General features: G+C 44.7%; 2 protein-coding genes across 3 annotated transcripts; both read right to left on the reverse strand.

Annotated features, from left to right (window-relative positions):
* Positions 1-1,386: 1,386 nt before the first annotated feature.
* LOC100845822 (regulator of nonsense transcripts UPF2) lies at positions 1,387-15,770 on the reverse strand. 2 transcript variants are annotated; one of them, XM_003575369.4, is made up of 17 exons: positions 15,610-15,770; positions 15,053-15,171; positions 14,297-14,378; positions 12,112-12,314; positions 11,370-11,714; positions 10,784-10,888; positions 10,553-10,680; positions 9,230-9,403; positions 9,041-9,122; positions 8,399-8,683; positions 8,122-8,319; positions 7,444-7,545; positions 7,107-7,358; positions 6,782-7,000; positions 6,382-6,552; positions 5,115-5,300; positions 1,387-2,860 (listed from the first exon to the last, which is right to left on the reverse strand). In XM_003575369.4, the coding sequence occupies exons 2-17, from the start codon at positions 15,128-15,130 to the stop codon at positions 1,883-1,885; spliced, it is 3,588 nt and encodes a 1,195-aa protein (XP_003575417.1). In that variant the 5' UTR covers positions 15,131-15,171; positions 15,610-15,770; the 3' UTR covers positions 1,387-1,882. The 2 variants fall into 2 exon arrangements, with proteins under 2 accessions (XP_003575417.1, XP_014756651.1); XM_014901165.2 differs by lacking the exon at positions 15,610-15,770 and adding an exon at positions 15,265-15,283.
* Positions 15,771-19,527: 3,757 nt separating this feature from the next.
* Positions 19,528-20,888, reverse strand: LOC100845507 (two-component response regulator ORR11). Its single transcript, XM_003572685.4, has 5 exons — positions 20,587-20,888; positions 20,415-20,461; positions 20,206-20,283; positions 20,023-20,093; positions 19,528-19,923 (listed from the first exon to the last, which is right to left on the reverse strand). Exons 1-5 carry the CDS (start codon positions 20,732-20,734, stop codon positions 19,836-19,838), a joined length of 432 nt encoding a protein of 143 aa, XP_003572733.1. The 5' UTR covers positions 20,735-20,888; the 3' UTR covers positions 19,528-19,835.
* Between the last annotated feature and the right edge of the window lie 6,236 nt (positions 20,889-27,124).

Here is a 27,124-nt window from a genome sequence, read left to right on the forward strand (position 1 = left end):
GATCCACGTCCTCCACGCCGCTTTATTCGCCCGGCAAATGCGATGCCGATGCGGAATCTATAGCACTGCAGGGTTCGCTCGCTCGCGCGCGGATCCCACGCAAAGAGTCAAAGCTTCTTCGCCCTAGATTCCTCTCGCGGAGCCAGACGGGAGGCGACACGACGACGCGCAGCCGGCCGGCCGGCCGGCAGAATACGTGCGCTAGCTTAGCTCAGAGATTCTGGACGTCACCCGGGAACTAGCTAGGCCCGGCCTCGGCCTTCTCCTAGCTGCTTTCTCCCAGTGCTACCCTGCGTCCCTAACGAAAAAGGATTGTTAGGTACAGCGTGGCTAGCAAGCGACTATGGATGGCCAACGTTGCGTTGGTTTCTCCGGCCGACGACTGGCTGCATATAAGTATATTAAAACCGGGGTTGACTTGGATATAATTGCATATTTATATGCAGGTTTTCGCGAGCTAGCTCCTGCTTGCATCTCTACCCCTCAATCTGGCGATGGCACTAGTACATATGGCGGCTAAAATTACGACCTAGTAAAATGCTTTGGAGGTTCTTCGGCGAGCTAGATCATCGCGTGCATGTGCGCCGGGAGAGAGTTGGCACTAGAAGGAAGAGAAGCATTGCTGGCCGGGTCGGACGTGACGGTCATTCAGGCTAGCCCTTCACTTTCTCCGTCGCAATTATTCCGCGTAAAGTAGTAGTAGCTCGTGGCCGGCATTTAGGGGAATCATGGACTGAAGACTAGCTTCTGTAGCGAGAGGAGTGATCGAACGGGACAAGAAGGAACTCGGGAGTTGGTTGATTCGACCCCTCCGGGTTTCTCTTCCTGATGTGCAATTAACGGACAAGTGAAACTTTTTGCATCGACCATCAGTTATCATTTTGACGGGGATTTTATTTTCTTCTTCAAAATGCGCACCTCATAGGCTCATACACTCATTTAATGCTTTTATAATTCATCTAAATAATGTTTTTATAATTCATCTAAAAAGTGCTTCTATAATTCACCATCGTACTTGTATGACATTCACAACCTACACAAAAAAAGGGGGGGGGGGGGGGGGAATGTGACTGATGGCCCCAGATGGATAGTGTTGCTCCAGACTTGGCTAGACAAGGAAGAAATCCGGGTTACTGTAGCATGCTGACCGGCGATCAACCGGACTTCATCGTATCTCCGGTGGTGAACAACCTCATAGTCGTACAGTGACAAAGATCGCCCAAGATTTTATTTTCGGACGGCTAATTAATGTGTTCCACTTATTGAACAGGGTCTACGATTGACGCCTGGAGTAGTCCTTGCTTATAGTGACATATACTCCCATGGCACCCGGGCAGGCAGAAATACTGGCACCCTGAAGATTTATATGTACGAGCACAACAGAAATGCGTTGTACGGATTAATAAAAGACTAAAGTCAGATGAAATCGTTTATATCGCTCATATCACAACGGTTATGTTAGCTCTAATAGGTAATGTGGCCAAAGGAGATGGACCACCGCCACCTGACATCTTTATCGGATTAAACGGTAGCATCATACTATATAATGAACACTTGAGGCAAGTTATGCAGAATAATGAACAGCTGAAGCAATTTATCACTCAAGGATGAAAGAACACCTTACACAGTCACAACCAGGTCAATGTGCTCGTGAAGAACTGCGTTCTTCTCCCCCATTGCGCAAGTAGTGTTGTCTTCCTGTCATGTCGGGTCGGTGCTACAGACATCCTGACAATTGTATTCAGAGGTGAAAAGTATTTCAGTCATCCTGTTTGCCTCATGTCAAATACCTTGGAGGCATCCTCTTCTCCATTAGGAGTTGACAGAAGAGAACCATTGCCCGGTCAAAAACCTCAGGACAACTTAGCATTCACGCTGCTATTCATCTTCTCCTGCCATATCCCTGGTAGAAACCACCAGCAGCATGGTGACGCCGAGCGCCTCCCCTGATCCAACCATCCCAATTTCCCCGCCCACCTGATCTAATACTGCTGCCGGTACTGCTCCCTCCTTGACCCCAATTCCCCATTTGTGATGACCCACCATTCATTTCCTCTTCCTCCCTTTCATTGTATTCCAGGATCCTCCGCTTAATGCTCTGCTTCTCCTCAAGCTCGGCAGCTTCTTGCTCCTTTGTGCTCTGCACAAGTGGGCAGTCACCAGGGATGAACATCTGCCTTGTCTGTTGTTTGTGCCCTTTCTTCATTAGAACCTTGACGCGTACCTTGCTGCCACCCCCAGCATTACCACCCTCTTCATCCATAGTTTCTTCTCCACTCTCAGACTCCCCAGCCCTTTGGTCCTTTGAACCTTCAAGGACATTCATTGGTACCTTCATGTTCAAGGTGGACCTCGTACGCACCTCCGATTTACGTGACTCCAAGCTCTCCTGTAGAAGGGCTTTCAGCTCACGGTCAAAGTCTTCTTGCTCCTTAGGATCAACCTGCACGACTTTCTGTCTAACCTCAACACCCTCATCTTCATCAGAACCAACAGGGATCCCATCATCCTCATCATCACCTTCGTTCTCTGATGCATCATTTGATTTATTATCAGACAGAAGATCTTCCTCATCTTCATGACCATCAATGCTGCCACTATCTGAATAGCTCTCACTGTCTGCAGCTTCTCCATGTTCCCTACCATTTCCCTCAGCTCCATTTACTGAGCCCCTGCCATTCACAGAAAAGGCAGCATCATGTGGCTGCTTTTTCTGAGATTCATTATCCGAGTGCCTTTCACTTTCAATCTTCTCTGCTGAGACTGCACGCTCATGTTCTTCGAGTTCAACTAATGCAGAGTTTAGTTCGTCTATTGATGAATATCTAGTCATGTTTGGTCGTAGCTCAACAAACAAATCCTGAAAGAACACACGCATAAGCTTCTCACTGAAGAAATGTGTATTCAAACATGCTGACAGGTGTAGTGAAGCCCCACAAAAAAGAAAGCAAGTAGAGCTATGGGAAGCTTCTAATTCTACATTCAAAACTACAGGACTATCATGTTGACTTGTCTTTTGACACCTTACATAAACGTAATGGCAAGAAAACAGGATGCATTGCAGTAACATAACTGCCTGATTACAAAAATACTATGTTCGTCTAAGGACAGGTGCCTTACCCTCCCTACAGAAGTCGAGCCTCGAGACCTGTGGTGGAGCCAGCATGTTTATAGCGCCTGGGCAAGGCCTAACTGCGGCAACATAAGCGAGCATTGCCCTTGAAAACATGGTTTCTAACTACTATGGTACCACTATTCTTTAACGGAGGTTCTGGATGTGCCCGGGCAGCCGCCAGTGTCACTAGGAGGTGGCTCCATAACTGCTCGAGCCCATAAACTTCTCTTTGCTTCTTTCTTTTGCTTATTGCATTTAAGTTCTGTGGAGATAACTGGCATGGTGTCCTGGTATGAATACTTTGAACGGCTCAGGTCTTTGTTGCCAGGTTGCATGTAACATGCAATCCGATAGTGTTCAGAAAAATATCACACATCAAATGTGGTCTCATTGTTTGTTATCTGGTGGTCTCATCGTTTGTTATCGGGACATGTTCTTATAATTTTCAACAAGGTAACTTGGAGGTGATCTTCAGAACGAAATCAAGCTGGCTGCCAGCAAGCTCCAACAGCTTGCTTGTAACCTGGAGAAGCAGTGGGCACCATCAGGTCCTTCATCTTTGAACAGATGATGACACGAGCTGCTGTATTGCTGTTTCTGGTTCAGTGTTGCTATTTTTTGTTTTATCAAGTGTTTTGATCTTTAGTCCAATTCATGTGACTTGGGAGGTCTTTTTCACTCCTTATACATTTCAGGCTAGCTGTTGCTCGCTACGTGTGGGATAGGTGGGTGTTAGAGGATTGTTAAGTATTGGTTATGCACTCACCAGGGTTGAGACTGTCAAGTTTCGTCTCAGTAAACTCCATCTTGCTGCTGCTTTTCAATGAAAAATTGGGTGGCTTCCCCTCATTTGAAAAATAAGGTTTTTCAGTAATATGGGTGTTGCTAATTTAGCTCCTCCTATTTCCGTTTCTTATGGATTAGCTCCTCCCATACCGTAAGAAATGCAAAGTTTGCATAGGAGTGAAACCCACAGGGTTCCTAACTCCTCGGAAACAAAAGTGTCAAATGACATATCTACATAATCTATAAAGTTGACCCCCACTAACCGCAATTAATGTTTGCAAGCTTCACATGCAAGGTGTCCACATCATCATGCACATCATAGGCATTCAAAGTCTCCACATCACCATCACATCATGTGTTGTAGTACACTAGGAATCCATTTTGGTGGTCCATTGGAATTTAATATTTTGATACTTAGGATTTTTATCTTCACGATGCATATAAATATGTCACCAAACACACATATTTTCATGATATGTATGTCAATTTTTCTAAGATCTGCAAATATTCAGGTTGATGAAGCTTCACTTTTCGGTTTCTTTGAAATTGTTAATGTTCATGCACATCAAAATTACACCTGTTGTTTTGTTGCATAGGTGTTATGAATGATAAAGCCGTTTTGTCCTACAATATTCATATTTCTTTTACGCTAAATCATATTATTATCATTTGTTTCTAAAATCGTATCCAGACGTGCATATAGAATTTTCTGCGGCAACACGCGGGGAATCACCTAGTGAAGTATAAAGTTGTATACCATACATTAAAATGCTTATGGGCATGCATCATTGTGATTGTAAAATGTAAGTCTGAATGTTCTCATATTAGAAGTCTAGAAATCTTCAGATGCCCATGAGAAACATGTTTGACTACTAGTAAGTACATAGATCCTCAGAAGACCGTCAGAAACTCTCCTTAGTAAAATATTATAGACACGAACGCAATTGCTACAGTAGTCATTTGACTCAGAGGATCAAGCTTTTATTTTCCCAGTGAGAATACAGAACCTGCTAAATAACTATTCTTGCCTACCAACAACATAAATTTAACATTCTTTTTACAGCTAGTAGTTATTCCTTTACTTTCTGTGCCAGTATTTATAATGGAGGAAACTCACAGAAGTACTTATGCATCTTGGCAAACTGTTCACATGAGGAACTAAGAGAAGTATTTATGCATGTTGGGAAGTTGCAAACAAGAGAAAGAAACTAACCTGAATGTCAAACTCTATGTCAAGTGGTAAGGGACCTTTCATAATAATATATCTTTGGAAATGTAGCAAGAACTTATCAAGCTTTCTTTTGGATGAGCCTCTAGTGAAATAGTGGCCACAAGTTTGCAGAAGTGTAATGATCAACCTGATCCTGAAGCAATCTTCTGGTGGATCCAACACATCTTGCTGCGCAAGAAAGAAACAAAGAAATTCAGTGATTGATCATTCTCAGACATGAGCTTGTAATAAGTACACAAGATAAAACCAAGGAAACGAAGGTTAATGTTATCAGTTTTTTTGGCTAATACTTATCAGGCAGAAGAATAACCTGTCTGTTCTATGTAGTCGAAATTTGTAGGTTATACAGTTTTAAGTTTTACAGCCACATGTGTTGTGTGCAAGAAGTCAAGTGCAATGGCACACAACAACAACATGGTAATATTTTGATGAATAGAACACTTCAGCTCTACCAAGAAAAAGAAGGGATTGACTTAATCAATACTACTCCCTCTGTTCCGTAAAGATTGGCACAGATTTAAACTAGAGCTAATTCAAAGCCGTGCCAATCTTTATGGAACGGAGGGAGTATTATGATACATAGTGCACCATATCAAGTGCAATCGGCCTCTGCACTTTGATTTGAGCACAAATTTAACATGAAATTTTCTAACAACTGATGTTGTTTTTAGTATTCTAGCACTATGAAAAATACAACTTCAAATTCAAACTGAGTTGGGAGGGGAAAAAAACGTGTTCTCTGTGAACAGGGATTTAATCATTTGGCATCTTCTTTCCGTAGATATATCATTTCAGTTTTTCCATTTTTGTTTCCTTAAAATAGAATGGATAAGAACTTGCAATTTTATACGCATAGAGTAATTTGAGAAGTACATCTAGAACTTTTTAGGGAATATCTATGCTGATAAGCTGATTTCGTGCCCGAACGAAAAGCAAATGCATGAAAGGTGAACTGCATTGGATATGTTGCCATATGGCAATATCCAATAATTTTAAAGAACACTTCAATTGAAATGTACTCCCTCCGTTCCTAAATACTTATCATGGTTTTAGTGCAATTTGCACTAAAACCACGACAAGTATTTAGGAACGGAGGGAGTACATTATTGTGAGAGTCAGATAAGTCTTTATGTGTTAGCATCTGAAACACATTACAGAAGCGCATATAAAATATGATAAGGAATGGCACTAGAAAATGAATTAAAGATAGCAAAATTTTCCAATCTTGCTGAAGGACACAAGTGCTTACTTCTTGAGTTCCATGACCAAACAAAATGATAAGGTATAGTGTCTCAAATACAACTGATGAGTCGATATGCTTGTAGCTGTACAGCTCTCCAAGGAATCGCATGTGGGCAAGCCGCCTTTGTTGCATTGCATAATCATTCAACTCCAACCCAACCCTTATCTCTTCTAAAACCTAAATCAATTTAGACAAACAAATTAAATCAATTGGATGCCATCTGGCTGCACCTGCTTCGGTTTTGTAAAAATACAACCATTCTCATCAATCAAGAGGTAACTTTGCCGGCCATTCACATGTATGAGTTTCTCATGTGTATGCTTATGCGATAAAAGTAAATTTTGTCAAAGAGAAACTTCTCCTGGGATTGAAAACATCATTTAACACTTCAACTAAAGGAACTAACCTCATCTACCACGGCGACAGCAAAGTCATCATGATATCGACTAAGACCAGCAGTGAGAAGAGCAATCAAATGAACTTGGCTGTACTTTCCCTTGTGAACCTTTAGAAAGCACTTTACAAGGTATTGCTGACACTCTGCCCAAGGTAGCTTGCGTAATTGGCGAAGAACATGCTCAACACTTGATTTGTCAAGATCTGAGAAAAGCAACTTCCTTATGTACTGCACAGGAAGAAAAGCGGAAGAAATGTTCATTACTGCACTCTTTAGATAAGTTCAATGAAAAAGAGCAGACAAAAAGGGGTCAGAGAAGAAGTGGAAATCTTACTTGATACAGAGGTGGACGGACTTTTGAAACTCGGGCAGATCTTTCAGGTGGCTTACAGAGGTAGTAGGCATTTTCTACAAGGGTACTGTGGCGTGGATCCAAATTCTTAACATTTTTCAGCCGCATCAGTATCTCCAACATGTTAGCCATGCGAATTGTAGTTTCAGGTGAACGATATAAAAAACGTCCGCAAGTCTCGAGAAGGTTGCAGGCCACATCAATGTTATGATGACTGAAATCGTCTAGGCAGGCCTGCAAAAATGAACAATAAGCCCTCTGAGAAGCAGGTGGGAGTGCGAGCAACATAGAAATTAATACTCCATGTATAAGACAATACCTTCAAACAACTAAAAACCAGAGCTGCAGGTGCAATTTTAAATTTGCACAACTCCCCGATAAATCTTATGTTTTTTATTTTTGTTTCAATGTTGATCTGATCCTGAAAAGGAAACAAAACAGGGGAGAATAGTTAGTCACAGACTCACGGTACATCAGTTTATGTGGATATCCTGCCCCCTGCATTTAAACTCCAACTACCTCCTGATTTTGAGGATGTAGGGGGACACTACAAGAGGATTGGTCACCCCTAAGTGCACCCAGCCCAGATCAGGCCACGCCAGGGAAGGGCACTCCTGCCTTTCTTGCCCCCAAGTTAGGATTTTAATATTTCCAAAGATAGATTTGTATTCCTTATTTTGCGGGTATCTCCATCTATACAAGGAGACCCCCTGCCGAAAAGCAGATGAGAAGCTATCATAATTTCTCCCGTCTCCTCCTTCCCTTCCTCTTTCCCTTGCTCCCTCTCCCTCCCTCGCTCCCCCTACGGGTTAACGGCAGTAAGATTCATGATCTACTGTCTATGTTTATGTTAGTGGCCTAACTTTGATTCTTGTGTTGACACTAATACAAAATACTGTCAAGTGTAGGGAAAGAAAGAAATTGTTAAGGTTAGGAAACAGGAACTTAGCAATGAGCAGAAAGAAGGCAAAAGAACGAAGAGTTAATATGATCACACCTTCTTATTTATTAAGAAGTTGAACTCCTCTTCAAGCATGGAGAGAAGCATACTAGGGACATCTTTCATACACAATGACAATGTAGCAACCAACCGAGAATAGTAAGGTAAAAGTTCTAGAGAAGTCCTTGGAACACTGAATACGGCCCGCACAAGTTTCTTCCGGCTTGCTTTAGAATTCAGGTAGCAAAACTCAACCTGGAGAAACCAAAGTAGCTTGAGAATGATAACGAGCCTTAAATGTAGAGAGGATGGGCAATACAGCAGGAGTTAATACCGTCAATTGATCAATAAGATCACGGCTAACACATCCTGGCAACCTCTGTAGCAGATTATCCAAACTTCCACCATCAGAGGCTCTTACTTTCTCTTTCTCCTTCTCAGTTTTTCTATCCAAATCCTTATCTTTGGTCTTTTCTTTTTCTGGATCTTTTCCCTTGTCTTTATCTTTGTCTTCATTATCCTTAGCTACATCATCTGTCTTCCCCTCCAGTTGATCTTCAGTGGCAGAAGAAGTTTGGGCATTATCATGTGCTTCAGTCTCTTGTTCTGCGCTTGATTCCTTCAAAAGCAAATTTCGTAAAATGGTTTACCACTGACCCTCAAAAAAAAATGGTAAACAAAGAAAATTTAAATTTTGTTTACACCACTACAAAAACAAACCATTATGTTGTTCTTGTTCATGTTCTACATATCCCAAAAAAAAAACATCTAGAACGAAAAGATCAGCACTAGTTCTGAACTGTTGATATCTTCCAAACAAGCAGATGTGATCACAAAATAACATATTGACATCTAACAATCCAGTTTACACTGCTTAAAAAAATCCTGTTTACATAGAAAGGTATTCTAAAACCTTCTCATGCAGTAGCAAAGTGAACTGGCAGAATGTACTGCTTGTAAGAAATCTGATTCTTACATTAGATTGTTCACGTCCTTTAGCATGTTGTTCATTCAACTTTTGTTCAGCTTCTCCCAATAACACAGCCGGCACAAATGCTCTGCACAAAAAGTATGTTGTGTAGTTTCAGAAGATTAATCTAGTAAATAACATAGTTAATGTAGTTTCATGGCAAGCTAGAGGATTAGAGATAATATGAAGAGAAACCTTAGATCAGGTAAGGATTCATAAAAAGTCTTGGTATCGTCATCATCCCAAATAGGTTCCAGTACAGATGATTCTTTTCCAGAAGAGGGGGTGACATCAGTCCCTGTAGTAACCCTTGTTGTGTTCCCATCATCTGGCATCACTGGAGGCTGCAAGTCAATAGCTTCAGCTAACCTGCAAATGAAAAGGTTGCAGATCCCCATTAATCATAAATAAATAAAATATTAAATACATATCTGAATGGAAAAGTTGACATACTAGAAGGGGGTCATCAGAAAAAGTTACCTTTTCCTTTCTAACGAAATTTAAAAGATCCAACTAACTGAACATCTATGGTCCTTTGCATTGCTGAATGCAAAACGGTGTTAGCTTTCAATTTTAAGGCATCCCTAAGGCGTCGCTTAGCTGTCAGAGTGCCCTCTGGCGTCGAAGCGTCAAACCCGCCTTGGAGGGGAACGCTAGGTGTCCGCCTTAGGCCTGTGAGGCGTCTAGTGCGTCACTTAGGCGCAGTAGGGTGGCGCCCTGGGCAAATCAGATGCCATATCCAGGTGCAGCAGCCTCCCGAACAGGAAAGCAGAGAGCTGGTGGGAATTTGGGAGGGAAATGAGAGTAGGGGCAAAGAGAGCACAGGTACCAGTTAAAGAATTAATCGAGAGAGATCCTCTCTTTCTCTCTCTAGGCGGGCGACCAGGCTCCTCCTCTGGCGTAGGGGAGGCAGGGCGCCAGCTTCCTACTCCGGGCTCGGCTTCTCCTCTGGCGTAGGGCAGCCCCCCCCCCCCACCCACCCACCCCCCTTTACCTTCCTCTGCCTGCCTGCTCTCTTCCATCCTCTAGTCCTCCTGATGGTCTGTTCCAGTGTGTCCTGTCTCCTCTGTTTAGATTTTGGTGTTATATATGGACCTATTTTATGCCATTAGTCTAATGTTTAGATTTAGAATTTGGATTCAGAACTTATGTATTCAGATTTTTCACTATTTGTGGACTGATAAGTGACAACTTCGGTTTATACCATATTTTTTCCATGTCCATGTAGCTTGCTGTTGGGGAGAAGAGCAAATGCAAAGAGTATGGGATGGATGGATGTTATGTGGGCTCAAGAATCAACAATTTCAGTATCTAATCTATTTTGCTGCTATAGTAGGTCTAAGGCGTCGCGTCACCTTACGCTTTAGGCGCTTAAAAGTTGAAAAGGGGTCAGGGCGCCTCGCCTCGCCTTACCTCATTAAAAACCTTGCTATGAATTAGAACTAGACAGACAGCTGATTATGCTGCTATGAGTGCACACAAATATATTAGAAATGGCATTCTCAAATAGATACTCACGAGGATACACCACGCAGTAACTGATCAAAAGACTTCCGGAGTTTCTCGTATGAAGCTGTGTTCTCATCACTTAATTCACCTTTGGCACTTAAAACTTTTGCATTCTCTGCCTCCATCAGATGAAGAGACTGGATGTATGGTGGATGGTTGGGGTGTAAGCATTAAGATATTAGATGAAAATCAAGGGATAAGAAGAGAATACAAACTAATAAACAGAAAGGTTGTAGTTACCGCATGTTCTGATTGTAACAATTCAGACACAGCATCATAGTAAGAGTTCAAGGCTTTCTTGAAGAACTTCTTCTGATCAGCAGTAACATTTAGGTCCTTAAAGAACTGCATCAATTCAAAATTTTATCCGTCAGCTAATTCAGTATGGTTATTAAACGTATCAGTCTTCTGACCAATAGGTGACATCTACAGCGCAGGCATGCTGCACTTGTAAACTCTTGAGAATAGTATGCAAAACAGTGTTTTGACCAATAGGTGGCCCATTTATCACAGTCATAATTCCATGCATGGAAATCCATTCCATGCTTAGGCTCTAATGCAAAGTGTGCCATCCTGTTTAAAAGCCTAATCCATATTAGCCCACTTTGCCATTAGTTGGACACTAATCAATTTAAGTGTTCAGTGTTAAAGGCTGCAAGCAGCATGTGCACTTACTAAAAAAAAGTTGATTTGGGGGCTCAAGGATGTGCCTCGAATTAAGCAAGAGCGGCTGGCTCTGCTTATTAAAGTCAAATGTGATGACCATTTTTTTTCCGCGGCCATTTGATCACCCTAATAAAATGGTGTTGGCACTTCAATTTCTTACCTCGTCATAAGGCTCGTGGCCATGAGACTGTAATCCTATGAATAACCTCCCTTGACGAACAAAGGTAGAGAGAAGAGACAGATTTGTCTGAGTTGCTTCCCGGTCCTTCAAATGCTCCAGTGAAGTAAGATCTTTTATAATGTTTACAAAGATACTAGCATCTTCAACAATTCCAACAAAATATAGTTCAATCAGAAGTTTCAGTGTGCTTCTCTTCTTCATAGCTCTTGAGTTTTTGTCCACATCCATATCATCTCCAGATTTACCAGGAAAGAAGACCTTCAGTAGACCTTGTATAAGACAAGGAGAGAAGTCCTTGTATCTTCGATGAAGCAGTGAGCAAACCTACATTACATTTAATACAATGGTTACTACATTACATAACCACATAGAAGTGAATCATTTGGAGGCTGACATGTTCATCATCAACTAAACCTCCTAGAAATGATGTGAAGCCATGCAACAACACGACAGCAATAAACAACCATAAAAGAACTAAAATATATGCAACAGCATGATGTAGACCAATGCGTCCAAATAAAACAACTGAAAAATCTATGTAGCAGCACAGTGTAAAGGATATCACTAAGACAGGGAACATGCTTCATTAGGTAACCCAGAAGCTTGAAATAGACGAGTTCAATAAACAAAAGATCTTGCCCAAGCACAGGGGACGGCTCAATAACACATGGGCATATTTTCTCATGAGTTAAGACGCATGCAAATTGCTATCATCAATTACCTGAACAGCAGCTTGTATATCAGCAGAACGGAGTTTAGCCTCGCAAATATAAGAAACTGCTTCACTGACAAATTTGCTCAAGTTCACACTCTTCAACTCATCCATTAACCCATCCTTTTGTTCATCATTTATTGTTTTGAGCTTCTTTATAACTGTTGTATTTCGTTTAATACTGGAGTCAAGAGTCCTCAGATAGTTTGCATCTGAAATTAGTGAGTAGTGTCAGACCATAATGATGATACAAAAACATCTGCATTACTTATCAGATCATAAATTGTCTACTCACAATTGAAGCATTAATCCCCCATTTCAATGGAGAAAAACAAGAATATTAAAAGTGGTGAAATTAAGTAAAATAAGACAAATGATTATTGAAAATGGAGACATTGAGTGACTATTGGTATTAGCTTATTTTCATTGCTAAGGCTAAAAATGTGTATAAGCTACAGACATTCTTTGGTGCCTCATCCGCAAAAAACTCTCATGTGGGGATGCATGCTGCAAGGCAACAAGAACAGCTAAGCTAATACGTACAAATCAAATATATGAGTTCTCAGAGTGAGACAGGTGTGGATGGAAGGAAAGACCTCCAAACTATCAAGTAGGCCTGTCGATCGGCAGGTTTAGTCGGGTTCCGGTGTCAATCCGAGGGCCAACCCAATCTGCCGGGTTTGCGCGGTCTGGGTTAATCAGGTTTCACGGTTTGATTGGGTCAAAGATGTAGCTTGCTGGCTGCACATCGGCTTGTTGGCTCATTACCATCCTCATCGATGGCAGGCGGATTGGAGCACGGATGGAAAAGCGATGATTTCTAGCTAGGTTGCTCTCCACTGCTGGGTTAAGAATCAAAATAAGAGAGAGAGTCCACCGTCTGGCACCATCAGTGACGGACTGACGGCAATGTAAATTAAGCAGCTTTGACGGTGGCTCCTTCTCCATAATCCTGCTCAGACCTGAACAGAGGCCGTATCAGGAAAAGGAGGCTGCCTCACGGAGCTGATTGGGGAGAATCTGGTGAATTTGGCTAAACCGATCAAGGTTGCCGTGAAATCGTATTATTATACTACTCCAATCAGAACAACCTTACACCCATGGCCTGATTTTGAATAGAAGCTCAAGTCAGGGGCAGCATGCCTGCAAAAGCATGACGCTGTGCTGCCCAGGAGAAGCACGCGGCCGCTTGCAGCGTAGAAAGAGTGCGCTTCTGCCGTTGACGGTTTTGGTGGTTTCAACCTAGCCTCATCCCGGCCTGTATAAAACGGTACACACAGTTTGGCGGTTTGCACAGGTTAGATAGGCTTGTTCACCCTCAGAGACAGTTGTATTTCTTAATTTATTCGTGCACCACCTACAATACACATAAATACTTGCATTTATATTGAACATAAATTCACGCGGTCCCTCCTACTTCTATAAGCCTTTGAAGTTGTATTGAACAACATCATCCCACCACCCTCTGGGTGCGCATGAAATGGTCCTCAAGACATGTTAATGCCCAAAATTCTCAGCTAAAAGGTTCACGGGCAAATTGCAGTTAATTTGTTCTGATGTTCTCTGTTGTGTAATCTAGTTAGTTATGGAATCCCAATATTTACTAATTATTGTGATTCCAAAACAAGATGGTTTAAGCTAATTTCCATATCCAGAAGTAGAAATATATAAATGCTTCTGGAAAACCATCACAATGTCAGAAGGAATTGTGTAATCTAGTTAGTTATGGAATCCCAATATTTCCTAATTATTGTGGTTCCAAAACAAGATGGTTTAAGCTAATTTCCATATCCAGAAGTAGAAATATATAAGTGCTTCTGGAAAACCATCACAATGTCAGATGGAACCTTAGCCTATCAAACTATGTAGGGGTCAATAAATAATTGAATAATTGGTAAAGCACTGTAGCAAATAAATAGATGATGGAGATAGCAGCAAGAAACTCATAGTGTCTGCAAAATCTACAATATCATTCATGCACTTCGATATGATGTTTCTCATATAAATTACTTCTCCACTAACAAGAATAAAAACAAAGAATGTTTCTACAACTTCATATGAATCAATTTTCTGCAGGTATACATGGTGCACATGCTATACATTAATACGAATTAAGCATAAAACATTCAGGTATTTGAGTTAACCAGATTTTTTAAAAACATATCTATGGATTATTAATGAAAATAATGTCTACCAGGCCTTTCAGGATTTTGGTTGCTTCGGCGAAGGGTAGTCTTTTGATCCATAAGTCTCTTATATTCTTCAATACGGGCCCCCTGCATACAGTCAAAATTTAGGTTCGGTGAGAAGGATTATTCACTTACAATGTTAGAAAGCTGAGATAGCCAATGTAAACAGTCACATAAGTGTTATGAAACTCCAAACAAGATGTGCCACAAAACCGTAGGAACCGAAAATGAAACTAGCTGAGCTGTAGTCATTAGTCCAAATGTAAGAAACTACATTGAGTTATAGAAACTAGAAACCTACTAGGAGCAACGAAATAATTGTGTGTGGAGTGCTGTCTGCCTGAACAAATTTCTGCATGAGGATAACTAGACATGTTTCACCGATGGATAATTTCCTGTCGGTAATTAAGAACCTCATTAAATACCAATACTTGCTAATCGTATCAGGCCTAGCGAACAGCAGTCCTATCAGTGCCAAGTTTGTCAACAGAGTAATGTCAGGGTAGATTAGCAGTCGTAGGACAATACTGTTGGGTGGGTAAAGAAAAAGAAAGCCAAGATAACAATAGTAGATTGGCTAACAGAATTGTAAGTTCGAAACATCAGTAAATATCACCAGTCAATCAGTCATGCTTGCGTCAAGATAGCCAATTAACCTTCCAGAGTATTATGAGAGGCTCCTCGGAAAAGATAATTGGCTGTGTGCATCAATTGATGCAGAGGCCGGGGATCGTTTCCCCTTTTCGAAAGAAAAGGATTACCTCATCTTCCTGTTTGCTTTGGCGCGCCTCGTCGTCTTGCTTAGGGTCTGCAAGGTTCTCACTCTGACTGTTCTCCATTTTATTGTACAAAGTTACAACCAGGTAGAGGCAGTAGTAGGCTGCATAACAGAAGAAGGAAGTTGCATTTTTAGCCCAGAATAGTTCACTGCCACTGTATTAGCGGTAAATAACATCAAAAGAGTAACACGCACACGCTCACACCTCCCCAAGCAAACAGTGCCGAAGACGCACACGCACAAATTAGACGGCTTCTCCCGGTTTATATGACGAGTTCGTGGAACCGCTAAATCCTAAAACCACTAGGGATCTCGAACTAAGCGGCCTAGGTGCAGCAAGACGTCACGGCATAACAAAGCTCTGAAAATTAGGGGATTGGAGGGCACGGACTTGCTTTCCGGGCGAGGAGAGGGGGGGTCTCGGATAGGGCGGAGAGCGAGGCGACGGACGGGCCTAGTTGAAATTCGCGCAGCCTAGAAGATCTAGAGGAACCAGCACAGAGAGGAGGGGAGAGGAGAGGGAGGGAAGCGGGCACATACGTGAGGAACGGGAGCACCGGTTGCCGGCGACGAGCGCGCGTGGGCTGGTTAGGTCGGAGTCGAGCACGAGCACTGGGTTGGGGGAAAGACGAAGGAGACGGGGTTTGGGGCTCTGGACTGGAAAACCTGGGTCGCGAGAGCACGGCAAGCAAAGACGTCAGAATGGGCTTTTTTTTGAGAGAGAGAGGAACGTCGGAATGGGCTTGAGTGCATCTTCAACGGGCCCTGTTTTAGGGCCAGAGAAAAAAAAAGCCCTTACTTGGGTCCCTAAACTAGTAAGGCCCCTAGATGAAGCCATCCAGCCCCTATTTTCAGGGGCTCCCCAAAGGAGCCCTTACTCTCTGCCACATCACTTATCTTCCTCCCTTGCTCGTGCGCGCACCTCGTTGGCCTTCTCCTTCCGCCGCCTCACCTCGCCGGTGTCAAATCCCGCCGCCACCTCCACCTCCACATCACAAACTGCTGCTCCTCCTTCCACGCTCCTTGGCCGATGTCGTCAGGTCCCTGTGTGCCCCGCTGCCCCTGGCCGTCGACGAGCGCAAGGTCGACGATGAGCACAAGGCCGGTGCCTCACCTTGACGAGCGCGAGGCCCGCACCTCCCCTCTCGCCCTGCCACTGCCTGAGGTCGCGCACCCGCCACTGCCCGAGGCCGACGCCGTGCCTCCCCTCTCGCCCCGCCGCCGCCAAAGGCAGAGCCGCACGCAAGGTTGCGCCGCCCGCCGCCGCCCGAGGCCGAGCCGCGCCCGAGGTCGCGCCGCTCGCCGCTGCCCGGGGCCGAGGCCTTGCCTCCCCTCTCGCCCCGCCCCCACCAGAGGCCGAGCCGCGCCTAAGGTCGCGCCCCCTGCCGCCCGCCGATGCCCGAGTGTGGGGATGGGGAGAGCTTGGCCATGGCGTGCCTGCGCCGAGGATGAGGAAGAAGATTAGATTTTGAGGAGAAAAGAACATGACCCACTGACATGTGGGTCCCATCTGTCGGTGTAATAGCAAAATAAAATAGGGGCTGGGATTTAAGGGCTAATGTTGAAGCTCGAGATAAAATAGGGGCTGGAAAATTTAAGGGGAAGCCCCTAAACAACAAGTAGGGGCCATGTTTTAGGAGCCACTGCTGAAGATGCTCCGAAGAGGACTTTCAAGAGAGCAATGAACGACCCGAAGGAGAGACGAAGGGCTCGTTCGGTTCAGTGGAATCGATTCCGAGGAACCATCGGGCCTGCAGTTCGTTTCCCCGAGCGATAGAACCTCCGATGTTTCAAAAAAAAAGAAATTTGAAGGCCGAACCTCCGGTTTTGGTTTGAGCAGCCCACAGAATTACTCCCTCCGATCCATATTAATCCATCGGAGGGAGTAGAAAAACGAAAAAATTCCACGTCCCTTTTTTCCCGGAAAAAACTCGGCGGGACCCAATCTCAGCCAAACAGTTGTCCTCGCAACACTCCTAGCAAGATTGGCGAGAGTATGACTAGATATATTCTGAGACCTGGTAATCTTTTCGAACTTGAACGTCCTTCCCTTTCCCAATCAGACGCTTGATCTCTTGAATAAGAAACATATAAGGGGACCGATCCTCCTTGTTGGAGCTTAACATCGTCAGATGTTAAACAGTCCAACTAGGCAATAACAAGTTTTATCATCCACTGAACGGCAGGAGTCATGCCTTGCATGCAAGCTGCAATCTCTGCCTCCAACGGACCAGTATAGTTCCTGAGCACCCTGCACGGCGAGAAGATGATCATGCCTTGCTCGTCACGCAGGATCATGTCGGCGCCTGCTGTATTCGTCTCCTGTCCAAAGGACCCATCACAACAAAGGGAGGTCCATCCTTCAGGTGGCCTTGTCCAAGCAGTATCTTGTTGCGGCTTGCACCTTGTACTACCAACACTGGTAGGATCGTCAAACAACATGAGGGGAGTTTTCCCTTTCGTCAGGTCTGTTGCCGGATACTTCCGAATTAGCTGCAACGACATGAGATAGCTGTCAAGGAAGCTCCGTGATCCCTCTATCGCGACAAATTCCACGTCCGCCTTTGAATCGCCCCCTCCTAGTTCTCCTCTCCTCACTTCTCCCACAAGGGCGACGACAACGGCAGCCTAACTCCACCGCTGCCAGTTGTCCACATTGGATTCAGACTGCCGCCGTTATCCTCTTTCTACCCCAGTACTAGGGTTTGCAGCATCACCTTCCCAGCCACATTTTCAACATCAGCGGCGGCGTCCACATCCTCGTTTTCAACCCCGACGTCATCCTCTGTATCGTCGTCTTTAGCTCTGGCGTTGTTCATCGCTAGCGCCTCATCGATGGTTTCGGCTTGTTGAAACCACGTCACAACAACCTTATATGAAAATACGAAACAAAGTTGGTTGGTTGCCGAACACATTTGTGTGACTCCTGATTTGGCCAGCAGATTTTCCGAATTAGGAGTGTGCAAAATCGACGGAGCGGAGAGTGGTCGGCTTGCATATTTCCTATAACCTTTTTTTGAACCAAGCAAAAGATTAACTTGTGTGAGTGGTCGGCTTGCATATTTTCAAAGAAAAAGAGAGCAAGGCTTAGTTTGCATGTATGACTATGAGCTTATGGATTGGAGCAAAATCGAAGAGGAAGAACCATAGGTGCACCATAGGTTGCCAAATGATGACTCATGTGATTGAGAGAGACACACTTTTTTATTTTTAGGTTACGTTGTTGTGGAAATTTTAGTGTTGTCTGCATTACAAGAAATCTATGCCAGCTCGAGCCACAAATCCAGGCTGCCCAATGTTTGTTAGATGTATATTTACCAAATGTCGTTCCTGGACAAAACAAATGAACGTACATATTACGTGTGTAGGTGTATTTCTCTAGGAGCCCGAGAGCAAATGAGCAACGTTGAAAGACACTTTGACAGTTTTTGTCTTCGTGGAAACGCTGATGAGGCCACAATGCCGCTCGTTGCTCCGGCGACGAGAGGAGGAGAAGATGATTTTCTTCTCTAGTGTAAATTTTATAGAGTCAGGTACAGGGTTTCGTGTTCTATATAAAATGTGTTATCTTTTTAGCTTTTCATGTGGCGGCGACGGAGCTCTGAGTGTTTTATCATGTTGAATAAGTTTTTCTTGATTTCTCTCTCACTATGACTACATTCTCAACGACAACGTCGAAGAGCGGTGGCCGTGTGTGTTTGCAGTGGCGGAGCCAGGAAAGTAGTTAAGAGGGGGCAATTAGACACTCTTAAGCTGATATAATTAAATTTAGAGGACACATCAATGATGAAAATCTAAGATTTACTTTGGTATGACATAATTGTGTGGGGCCATTAGCCCCATGGGGCTTAAGTTGGATCCACCCATGTGTGTGTCGGCGCATTTCTGCTGCAGGAGTAACATTAGGTTTTTTCTGATCATGTGGCATGGCCATGGTGTTTTGCATGATATCCGTAGTTGTCCTTTCTTGCTTGCACGACGACCGGTGATGTTTCCTAATTTCTTTCCAAATCTCCGTCTCTTTTTCGTTTATGGATCGGAGGGAGTACATTCTTTCTTCTTTGGGCACTCGATAAAAGTTTCACAGGTAAAACAGCTCATCCAGCTTTCATTTAGTGAGTCTATTAACCAGAACGAGTTTTTGTCCAAATCTATCCTCAACCTCTTTCCATCCATTGTTCAGGGGAGCGTACGGTAATGAACTGGAATACCAAGTATCTCAATGGAAGTTGCTGCTTAACGAAGTCGATGCATGCACGGTTTACTTAAAAGGAGCAAACCAGCGATCGATCGGCAGACGTGCTTGCACGACGGCACGAACGTACGTAACAATTAAGGAGAAAATCTCTTGCGCAACGCACGCACTCGCGTCACATACTCACACGTCGCATGTGTACACTGATACATCATGCGCGTTGGTACACGGCGCAATGGGAAAAATTACATGCATGCAGCACATTAGACAAGGTAAATTAAGAAACTGCATTAATTGCCACTGCCTTCCATTTCTACGACCAAAAGCAAACAGAGCACTAAAACAAGGAGAAGCCACCACCCAAGTTATTGCCAGAGGACTACTGCTTCTGGAGAAAAGCTGAAGAAATCGACACCAAAAGGAAAGCCACCTACAGACTACAGTCTCGCAGCTGTTCACGAGGAATATGGATGTTCTCGACCACAGGATCATCCAAAAGAAAGCATGCATGCTTTAAATCATGTCGCCGCAGTCACCAATGCCGCCGCCGCCCGCCGGTGCTCATCAGCTCTCATGGGAGCACGCGGCTGAAGACCCGCGACACGTCAGACGGGCGGACGGGCTTCACCAAGAAATCTTCTGCGCCTTCCTCCAAGCATCTGATTAGAATAAAAAGGTGGTAAATCGGGGGGTTAATTAATTGATTAATTAATTAACATTGCAATCTTAGGCATGCATGCATGGCAACATATTAAGACCTGCTGATTCTTGTAGGCACGTTCTCGGAGGACATGATCACCACGGGGATCTGCTTCAGCTTGGATGACTCCTGCAAGATTGATGATCTTCCCCTCGTAAACGAGATATCCATTGAATCAATTTTGGGGGAAAAAAGATTGCCATCGATCGGAAACTCTTATATCCCGGCCATAAACACATACCTTGACCTTCTTCAGGAGTTCGTATCCCGTCATCTCCGGCATCCAGTAATCCGTAATTATCATGCTCACGTTGGGCTCCTGCAATTCATTCCGGCCCCAACACAAAATGCAGATCAGGAAACATGGACACCCATTCTTCACATGCAAAAGAAGGCCGAAAGATTACAGAGAAGAACTTCTGCACAGAGAGAAACTGAAGGCATGCATACCAATCCTAACAGCTCCAGCGCCCTCTTCCCGCTATCCACGGCCGTCACTGCACACAGACAGGAAAAATGCATATCTCAGTTCTCATGTCGATCGGCAAACAGCAAATTAACGAATTAAAACAGGTTAAGCGCTAGGCATGCAATTAAAAATGCTGCAAATCACGGTACGCACCACGAAACCGAGAGCTCCGAAGGATGCCGGCGATGACGGCGCGGTCGACCGAGCTATCGTCCACCGCCAGGACGTGCAGCGGCACCACGCCACCGCCGCCGGCCGTCGCCGCATCCGTCCCAACCACGCCTCCGGCGACGCTCGACATCTCTCGATGCAGGATCGTGTGCGTGATGGAGTATATATATACGAGGAGCTAGCGCACAACTTATCCAGCAGGGGCCAAGGGTGGCGGGGCTTTATATACAGGTCAAGGCGTGAGGCCAGGGCCGGCGATATATGGAGATGGGGAAAATGGAAGGCAGTATAGCTCAGTTCGGGGAGGGAGATCCTAGTGCAGCTGTGCAGGGATATCGGAGTGGATTCCACAAGATCTCGATACGGACAGGATACCCCCAGCTCACATCGCGACACACGTGCCTCGATGCATGTACGCGCGAGTGCATGCATGCATGCGGCTAGTAGTAAAAGCAAAAACCTTTTGTTGCTGCTGCTGCTGCCAAAAGGGGAAGCCGTATCGGGTCGATCCTGTATTTACTGCTCCCCGTCTCTGGCCTCTGGCCTGTCACAGCCAAGGACGGTGGAAGGACCGGATCTCCCCTCATCAATACGTGGAGTCCCATTTGATACGTCATGATCTCCTCGACGATTCAGAGCTGCTACTACGAGCCCCGTCCACCTGTAAAATTCATGCTGTATTACTATTTGCATGTGCAATAAAAACGTTTTCACTCCTGATTGACTTGCCTACTATGTTTGTCCTGCGAGGTTGGGCGCTGGAAATAAATAAAACCGTGATCGAGAGCTAATTAACCTTGGCTAGCTATTTGCCAACTCGAGCATTCACGAAACCGCCATCTTAAAACGTAATGTATGTATGCCGCTGCTTGCTTTTATGCACGCAGATTTTCTCGAGAGATTGCTATTTAAGAGCAGCCGTGAGCAGACGCGCAGGACACCACCATCACATGCATGCACGCTGTGCAACGAAAAATTGGGCCTCTACTGCTTGTGTCAGCCTGTCAGCTGGATTAATCTGCACGTGCACGCGACGAACTCCCGAGCGTGACATTTTCTCATGGCACGGCATTCAGGATCGATCTTGCAAACGAGTACAGTACGTACAATCGTTATCAACGGAACCCTTGGAGCTAGCCAGGGTGAGATAAAAGGAGTCAAACGAAGGCGTACGCGCCTGCCTGCCTTGACAAAAGAAAAAAAAAACATTTTCAATGCGTGACCAAGAACCAACCGTGGAAGAGTCAAACCTCTGTGGCTCTGTACTCTGTAGTACGGCGAAATTGGTTTCTAGAGATTTGACGCTTGCCTGCACTGGTAGGCAGTAGCCATTACGTACCCCAAGGAGTAGGAGGGGGGCGTGGATGGCTTGATGGCGTGTGGAGTACTGTGGCTTCCAAGAGATCGGTGACCAGCCTATAGCAGGGAGCAAATCTTTTGGCTGGATATGCAGCCATGCGACGCAGGCTAATTTTTTTTAAATAATATGATTTTTTAATTATTTTCAAAAATAATAAGTGTTTTTTAAAAATTTCAGGAATAATACAGCCGATTAGGCCCAGTCGGCCTCGCCCAGGCCGAAGGTGCCCGGCCGACTGGCGCCTCAGTCGGCCCCGTCCAGGCCGACTGGCATTTCGGCTTAGCCGTGGCCTACTGGAGCCGACCGGGCGGTGGGCCATTTTCCTTTTCCCTTTTTCTTTATTCCTTCTCTCCTTCCCTTCTTCCTCCTCAGCCCGAGCACCCAACCAAGCCCAGCTCCCAGCCCGTTCCCTTTTGTTCTTCTTCTCCTCTTCTTCTTCCTAAAAAATGCCCCCAATTTCTAACCAAAATTAGTGAGTTTTGTTCTTATTTAACCCACAAAACCGCATCCCCTTGTTATTTAGCACCCAATGACACCTTGATCTACTGTTTTCATAGAACATGTAGAGCTAATTTCATGTTGCTAAGTTCGGGCAATAGTGGTGGTTTGGAGGAGTTTGGAGGTGGTGTTGGTGCTCATCCGGTGACTGTGAGGCTGCTCGAGGTTGGGGTTCACACGCTTCAAGGTTAAATTCTAATCTTTCACGTATTTATCCTATAATGTATATGTTTATGAGGATACATGTGTATGTATATATAGAAGTATGTTTTAACGTTTTGTAGTGCTCATTATTTTGGACAACGATTAATGTCGTACTGCTTAGTATTTGATGCGTCTAAATATTATGCCCGGTAGTAATATGTTTTGATACACTAGATTTTTTTATGCCGTACTCTGTGTGAAACTATGTGTTAATTTGTACTCTATGTGGAACTAAGTTTTATTTTGTACTCTATGTGAAATTATGTGTTGATTTGTGACATATGTTTTAATTTGTACTCCGTGTGGAACTATGTGTTAATTTGTACGCTTTGTTCAACTATGTTTTAAGATGTACTCTCAGTTTAACTATGCTTAACTTTGTATTGTATGTCTAACTATGTTTATAAATGTTGCAGGTACAAAATGTAGAGAGTATCATTGCTATCTCCGCAGATTGAGAGTAAGCATCGGGCTGCTCGATTGGTGGCGCATCCTGGGTGTGTCGAGCCCCTTGTCACGCGCACTCCTAAGGAAAATTGGATGATGCACCTTGCATGGATTCAGCGGTATTTATTCATTCATCTCTTGCATGTCCATTTTATTCATTCATCCCTTGCATGTTCATTTTATTTATTCATCCCTTGCATGTCCATTTTATTTATGCAGTTTGAAGTGGGCTGGCCTTTTACCTTTTGCACGACTTGTTGAGGCAACTCGTGCGGAAATGGTAGAGGGCGAGCGACGAGGCTTCAACTCTACACGGCTACAAATTGACCACTCGCTATTGAGTTGCTTATTGGATAGATGGAGGCCCAAAACACACGCGTTTCACTTTCGCTGGGAAGAGATGGCTCCTACTGTTCAGGATGTGTCGATGCTGCTGGGATCACCATTGGTGGGTGATCCCATAGGACCGTTGCAGGCACCATCTGATTGGCAGGAGGGTTTGGCACTACGTTTTCAAGGTATGTGTTAATTTGTGCCCTATGTTTTAATTTGTACTCTATGTGGAACTATGTGTTAATTTGTGCTCTACGTTTTCAAAGTATTCTTGTCGTAGCTGGGCCACTCACGTCGGAGGCTCACGGACCTAAGCTAGATTGGTTGCTCAATTACCAGGTTAGATCGATGTGTTTTAAGTTAATATATCTAACAGCATACCTCATATACTTGCATGGGTTTACTAACACTTGGTTTTTGTTGCATGCAAATTCAGAAGTTTGGGTATCTAGAGACCCAAATGACTGAGCCTCAGATCACTCGGAGCCTTGAGGCATATATAATGTGGCTTCTCGGGAAAGTGATGTTCACTAAGAACCACGTCACCACCATTAGCGCACGCTACATCCCTATTGCAGTGGAGATCGCGAATGCAACTTGTGGTGACGACATCACATAGAGGAGTTGGGGTTCGGCCGTCTTAGCGGCAACGTATCGAGGTATGTGCAACGTTTGCCAGCTTGCGTCGCTCAAGTCAGACCTGCTTGGATGTCCTTTATTGTTGCGGCTCTGGTCGTGGAAGAGGTTTTCTATCAGCCGACCAGACGTTACGGGTGATCATGCTAACCTTGAGCCGAAGTTGTTTGACTTAGAACACATCGACCTGCCTACTTTCGCGACAATTTGGACACGTAACAAGGTATGTCGAATGTAAAATTTATACATTAGTTTACATAAACCATGAATGAAGCTAACTTTTTTTTTTACAGAGACGCTTTGCACACGATCAGGTCAGGAATTGCTACCAATCATTCAACGAGCAGTTCGACGTGTTGCACTCAGAGGCGGTTGTCTGGGAGCCGTACACACAGGACGCCATCGACCGTAGATACCCTAGCGGGATGTCCACGGTCTGCACGAGAGATTACGCTTACTGGATGACAAAATCAAAGATCATCTTCGACGTTTGCGTGGAGGAGATGGCCCAGCAGAGGGTCATGAGGCAGTTTGGGGCACGCCAGTTGGTCGTTCCTCCACCGACGGAGGATCCACTTCCACCGATCGTCCACAGGTATGTGCAGTTCTACAATTTATGATTGTCGTCCAGAATTGTCCATAATTTAATTGTTCAACTTTCTATTGCGATCTCAGGTTTACCAGGAAGGGAAGTACCAAGACCCAGACTTAGTGGCTACAGAGGGTTCAGACGTACGTCACGGAGTGGGAGACTGCGACGACACGGGTTTGGCCATTGGAGGCCTTTGATCTTGATCTATTCAACGGCTATTTGCAGAGGTACATGACAGCTACCCGATTGAGCATCATTCAACACTCTCACCCTCAGGAGATAGCCGAGCCGAGTTTGCAAGATATGTACCCTAGCCAGTCTACTTCAGGCTCTAGACAGCACGCGGTAAATATTTTCTCTTAACATAATGCATGTGTTTGTTACGTATTTTGCCATATATATGTAATACTCTTCGTGCCAATTGCAGGCTCAGTTGACACAGGATTTACAGGCCGAGTTCGCTGCGTATGGACGTTCGCTTTCGACCGGTCCACTTCTACTACCACGGGAGCTGCACCAGTCCTGGCTAAGACAAATGGAGGAGAAGCTACGCTCTGTTTACGCGGCTATCGCGTGCACCCGCACTTCGGACGTCGTTCACCACCAGGCATCCGTACGGCCCCCGCGTCCCTCCACGCGCCAGCAGCGGCAACGTCAGCAGGAAGCACCGCACCTCTAACACCACTCGCGTCCACGTCTACCAGAGCAGTCGACGCCTAGGCCACCACCTCCTGAGCAGGCCGGAGGTTCGTCGTGGCACCAGCCGCAGTCTTCTTTCGACTATTGGCACCAGGAGCAGCCCTCTTTTCAGGCTGGAGGTTCGGCGGGGGAGCAGCAGCTCCCCTCTTTTCAGGCTGGAGGTTCGGCGTGGCAGCACCAGCAGAGTCCCATGATGAACTTTGAGTTTCGTCCACAGACCTAGCCACAGGGTATGTATATTTCTATATATTGTGTTCATTGTCATGACTGCTACACAATTCTAATGCTAAGTACTTTCCCACATGCAGGAGCCTACGGGCATCAGTCGTCGTTGTCCGAACCCTCGTGGGGTAGTGAGCAGGATCACGCTCTAGGAGAGGACTATTCTATCCAACACAGCTGGATGTTCAATACTCCGCCACCAGACCCCACACAGGAGAATACACAGTATCACGAGGATGGGTCCGTGATTCCTCCGCGCAACGTTGTGCCACCTCATAGGTAATGCTGGACCACGCCACAGGCACCCCCGGAACGCCGTCCCAAACGCCGTGCCTGATATTTGCATGTAGGACCTATGTATGAGACTTATTTCTACCTATGTATGAGACATATTTCTATCTATGTATGAGACTTATTTCTACCTATGTAGAGACATATTTCTATCTATGTATGAGACTTATTTCTACCTATGTATGAGACATATTTTTACCTATATATGAGACATATTTCTACCTATGTATGAGAGAGACATGTTACTATTTTTCGCATTTTTATTCAAGTTACATTTGCAAATAAAAAACGGTAAGACTAAAATACACATGCAATAGAAAGACTGAAATTAAAACCGACAACTTAAAGTAAGATAACCTAACTCTTGCCCTTAAACGATGATGTGCTCTTTCCCTTCGACGGTGCAGTACTCTTCCCCTTGGACGATGAAGAACTCTCACCACCGTTTTGCCTGGCATGAAGATATCTTCATCGGACGTTGATATACTCTTTCCCTTCGACTGTGCAGTACTCTTCCCCTTGGACGATGAAGAACTCTTACCCGTTTTGCTTGGCATGAAGATATCTTCATCGGATTCCTCTTCTTCAACCCATAACAATGGATGTTTTCTAGCCCACTGTAGGTATGACTCACTCTTACCTTGGCTGTGCTTCTTCCACCTTTCGTGCAACCGTAGCAGGTCTTGCCGTATCTCTGCAGAAGTCCTCAATGGGAATCTGCACCTTCTTAATTGGTGGCCCAGCTCAGTTAGTAGGGTGTCAATACTAATGAGTTCGTCCCATGGAACAATCCTATTGTCTACCTTGAAATCACCGGCTAACCACAATAGCCTCCGGGACATACCTGACCAAAACCTACGATCATCTGGGAAGCCGGACGACATCTTCCCAGACGAAATGTGTTAGGTTCGTTGCATAGGAAACAAAAAAAAATTCCTACGAGAAGTGCGGAAGAAAACCCAAGAATATATATACTAGATGTATGTAACGAGAGGGATCATGAACACCATACCCTCGTAGACCGCTAAGCGTTACGATCACGAGATCGTTGTTGGTGTAGTGGAACTTTCAATGAGATCAATCTCAGTGCCGAACGGACAGCACCTCCTTGGTATCCACACGTTCAGCTTCACGTTGTCTCCTCCTTCCTCGATCCAGCAAGCGAGAGGGAGAGGTAGACGAGATCCCGGCAGCACGACGGCGTGGTGACTATGGTGAATATTCTCACGGGCAGGGCT

This window comes from Brachypodium distachyon, chromosome 3 (genome assembly GCF_000005505.3).
Source record: "Brachypodium distachyon strain Bd21 chromosome 3, Brachypodium_distachyon_v3.0, whole genome shotgun sequence".
Classification (NCBI taxonomy): domain Eukaryota; kingdom Viridiplantae; phylum Streptophyta; class Magnoliopsida; order Poales; family Poaceae; genus Brachypodium; species Brachypodium distachyon.

Bases quoted from the DNA above. Each gene is read 5' to 3' on its own strand.
- LOC100845822 (XM_003575369.4), bottom strand. From the start codon at position 15,130: ATGGAGAACAGTCAGAGTGAGAACCTTGCAGACCCTAAGCAAGACGAC. The intron at 9,404-10,552 runs GTGAGTATCTAT...TTTCATTTGCAG, and splicing joins TTACTGCGTGGTGTATCCTC to GTTAGCTGAAGCTATTGACT. The intron at 7,359-7,443 runs GTATTGTCTTAT...TCATTTTTGCAG, and splicing joins TGGTTTTTAGTTGTTTGAAG to GCCTGCCTAGACGATTTCAG.
- LOC100845507 (XM_003572685.4), bottom strand. From the start codon at position 20,734: ATGTCGAGCGTCGCCGGAGGCGTGGTTGGGACGGATGCGGCGACGGCC. The intron at 20,462-20,586 runs GTGCGTACCGTG...GTCTGTGTGCAG, and splicing joins TCGGAGCTCTCGGTTTCGTG to TGACGGCCGTGGATAGCGGG. The intron at 20,284-20,414 runs GTATGCATGCCT...AATGAATTGCAG, and splicing joins CGCTGGAGCTGTTAGGATTG to GAGCCCAACGTGAGCATGAT.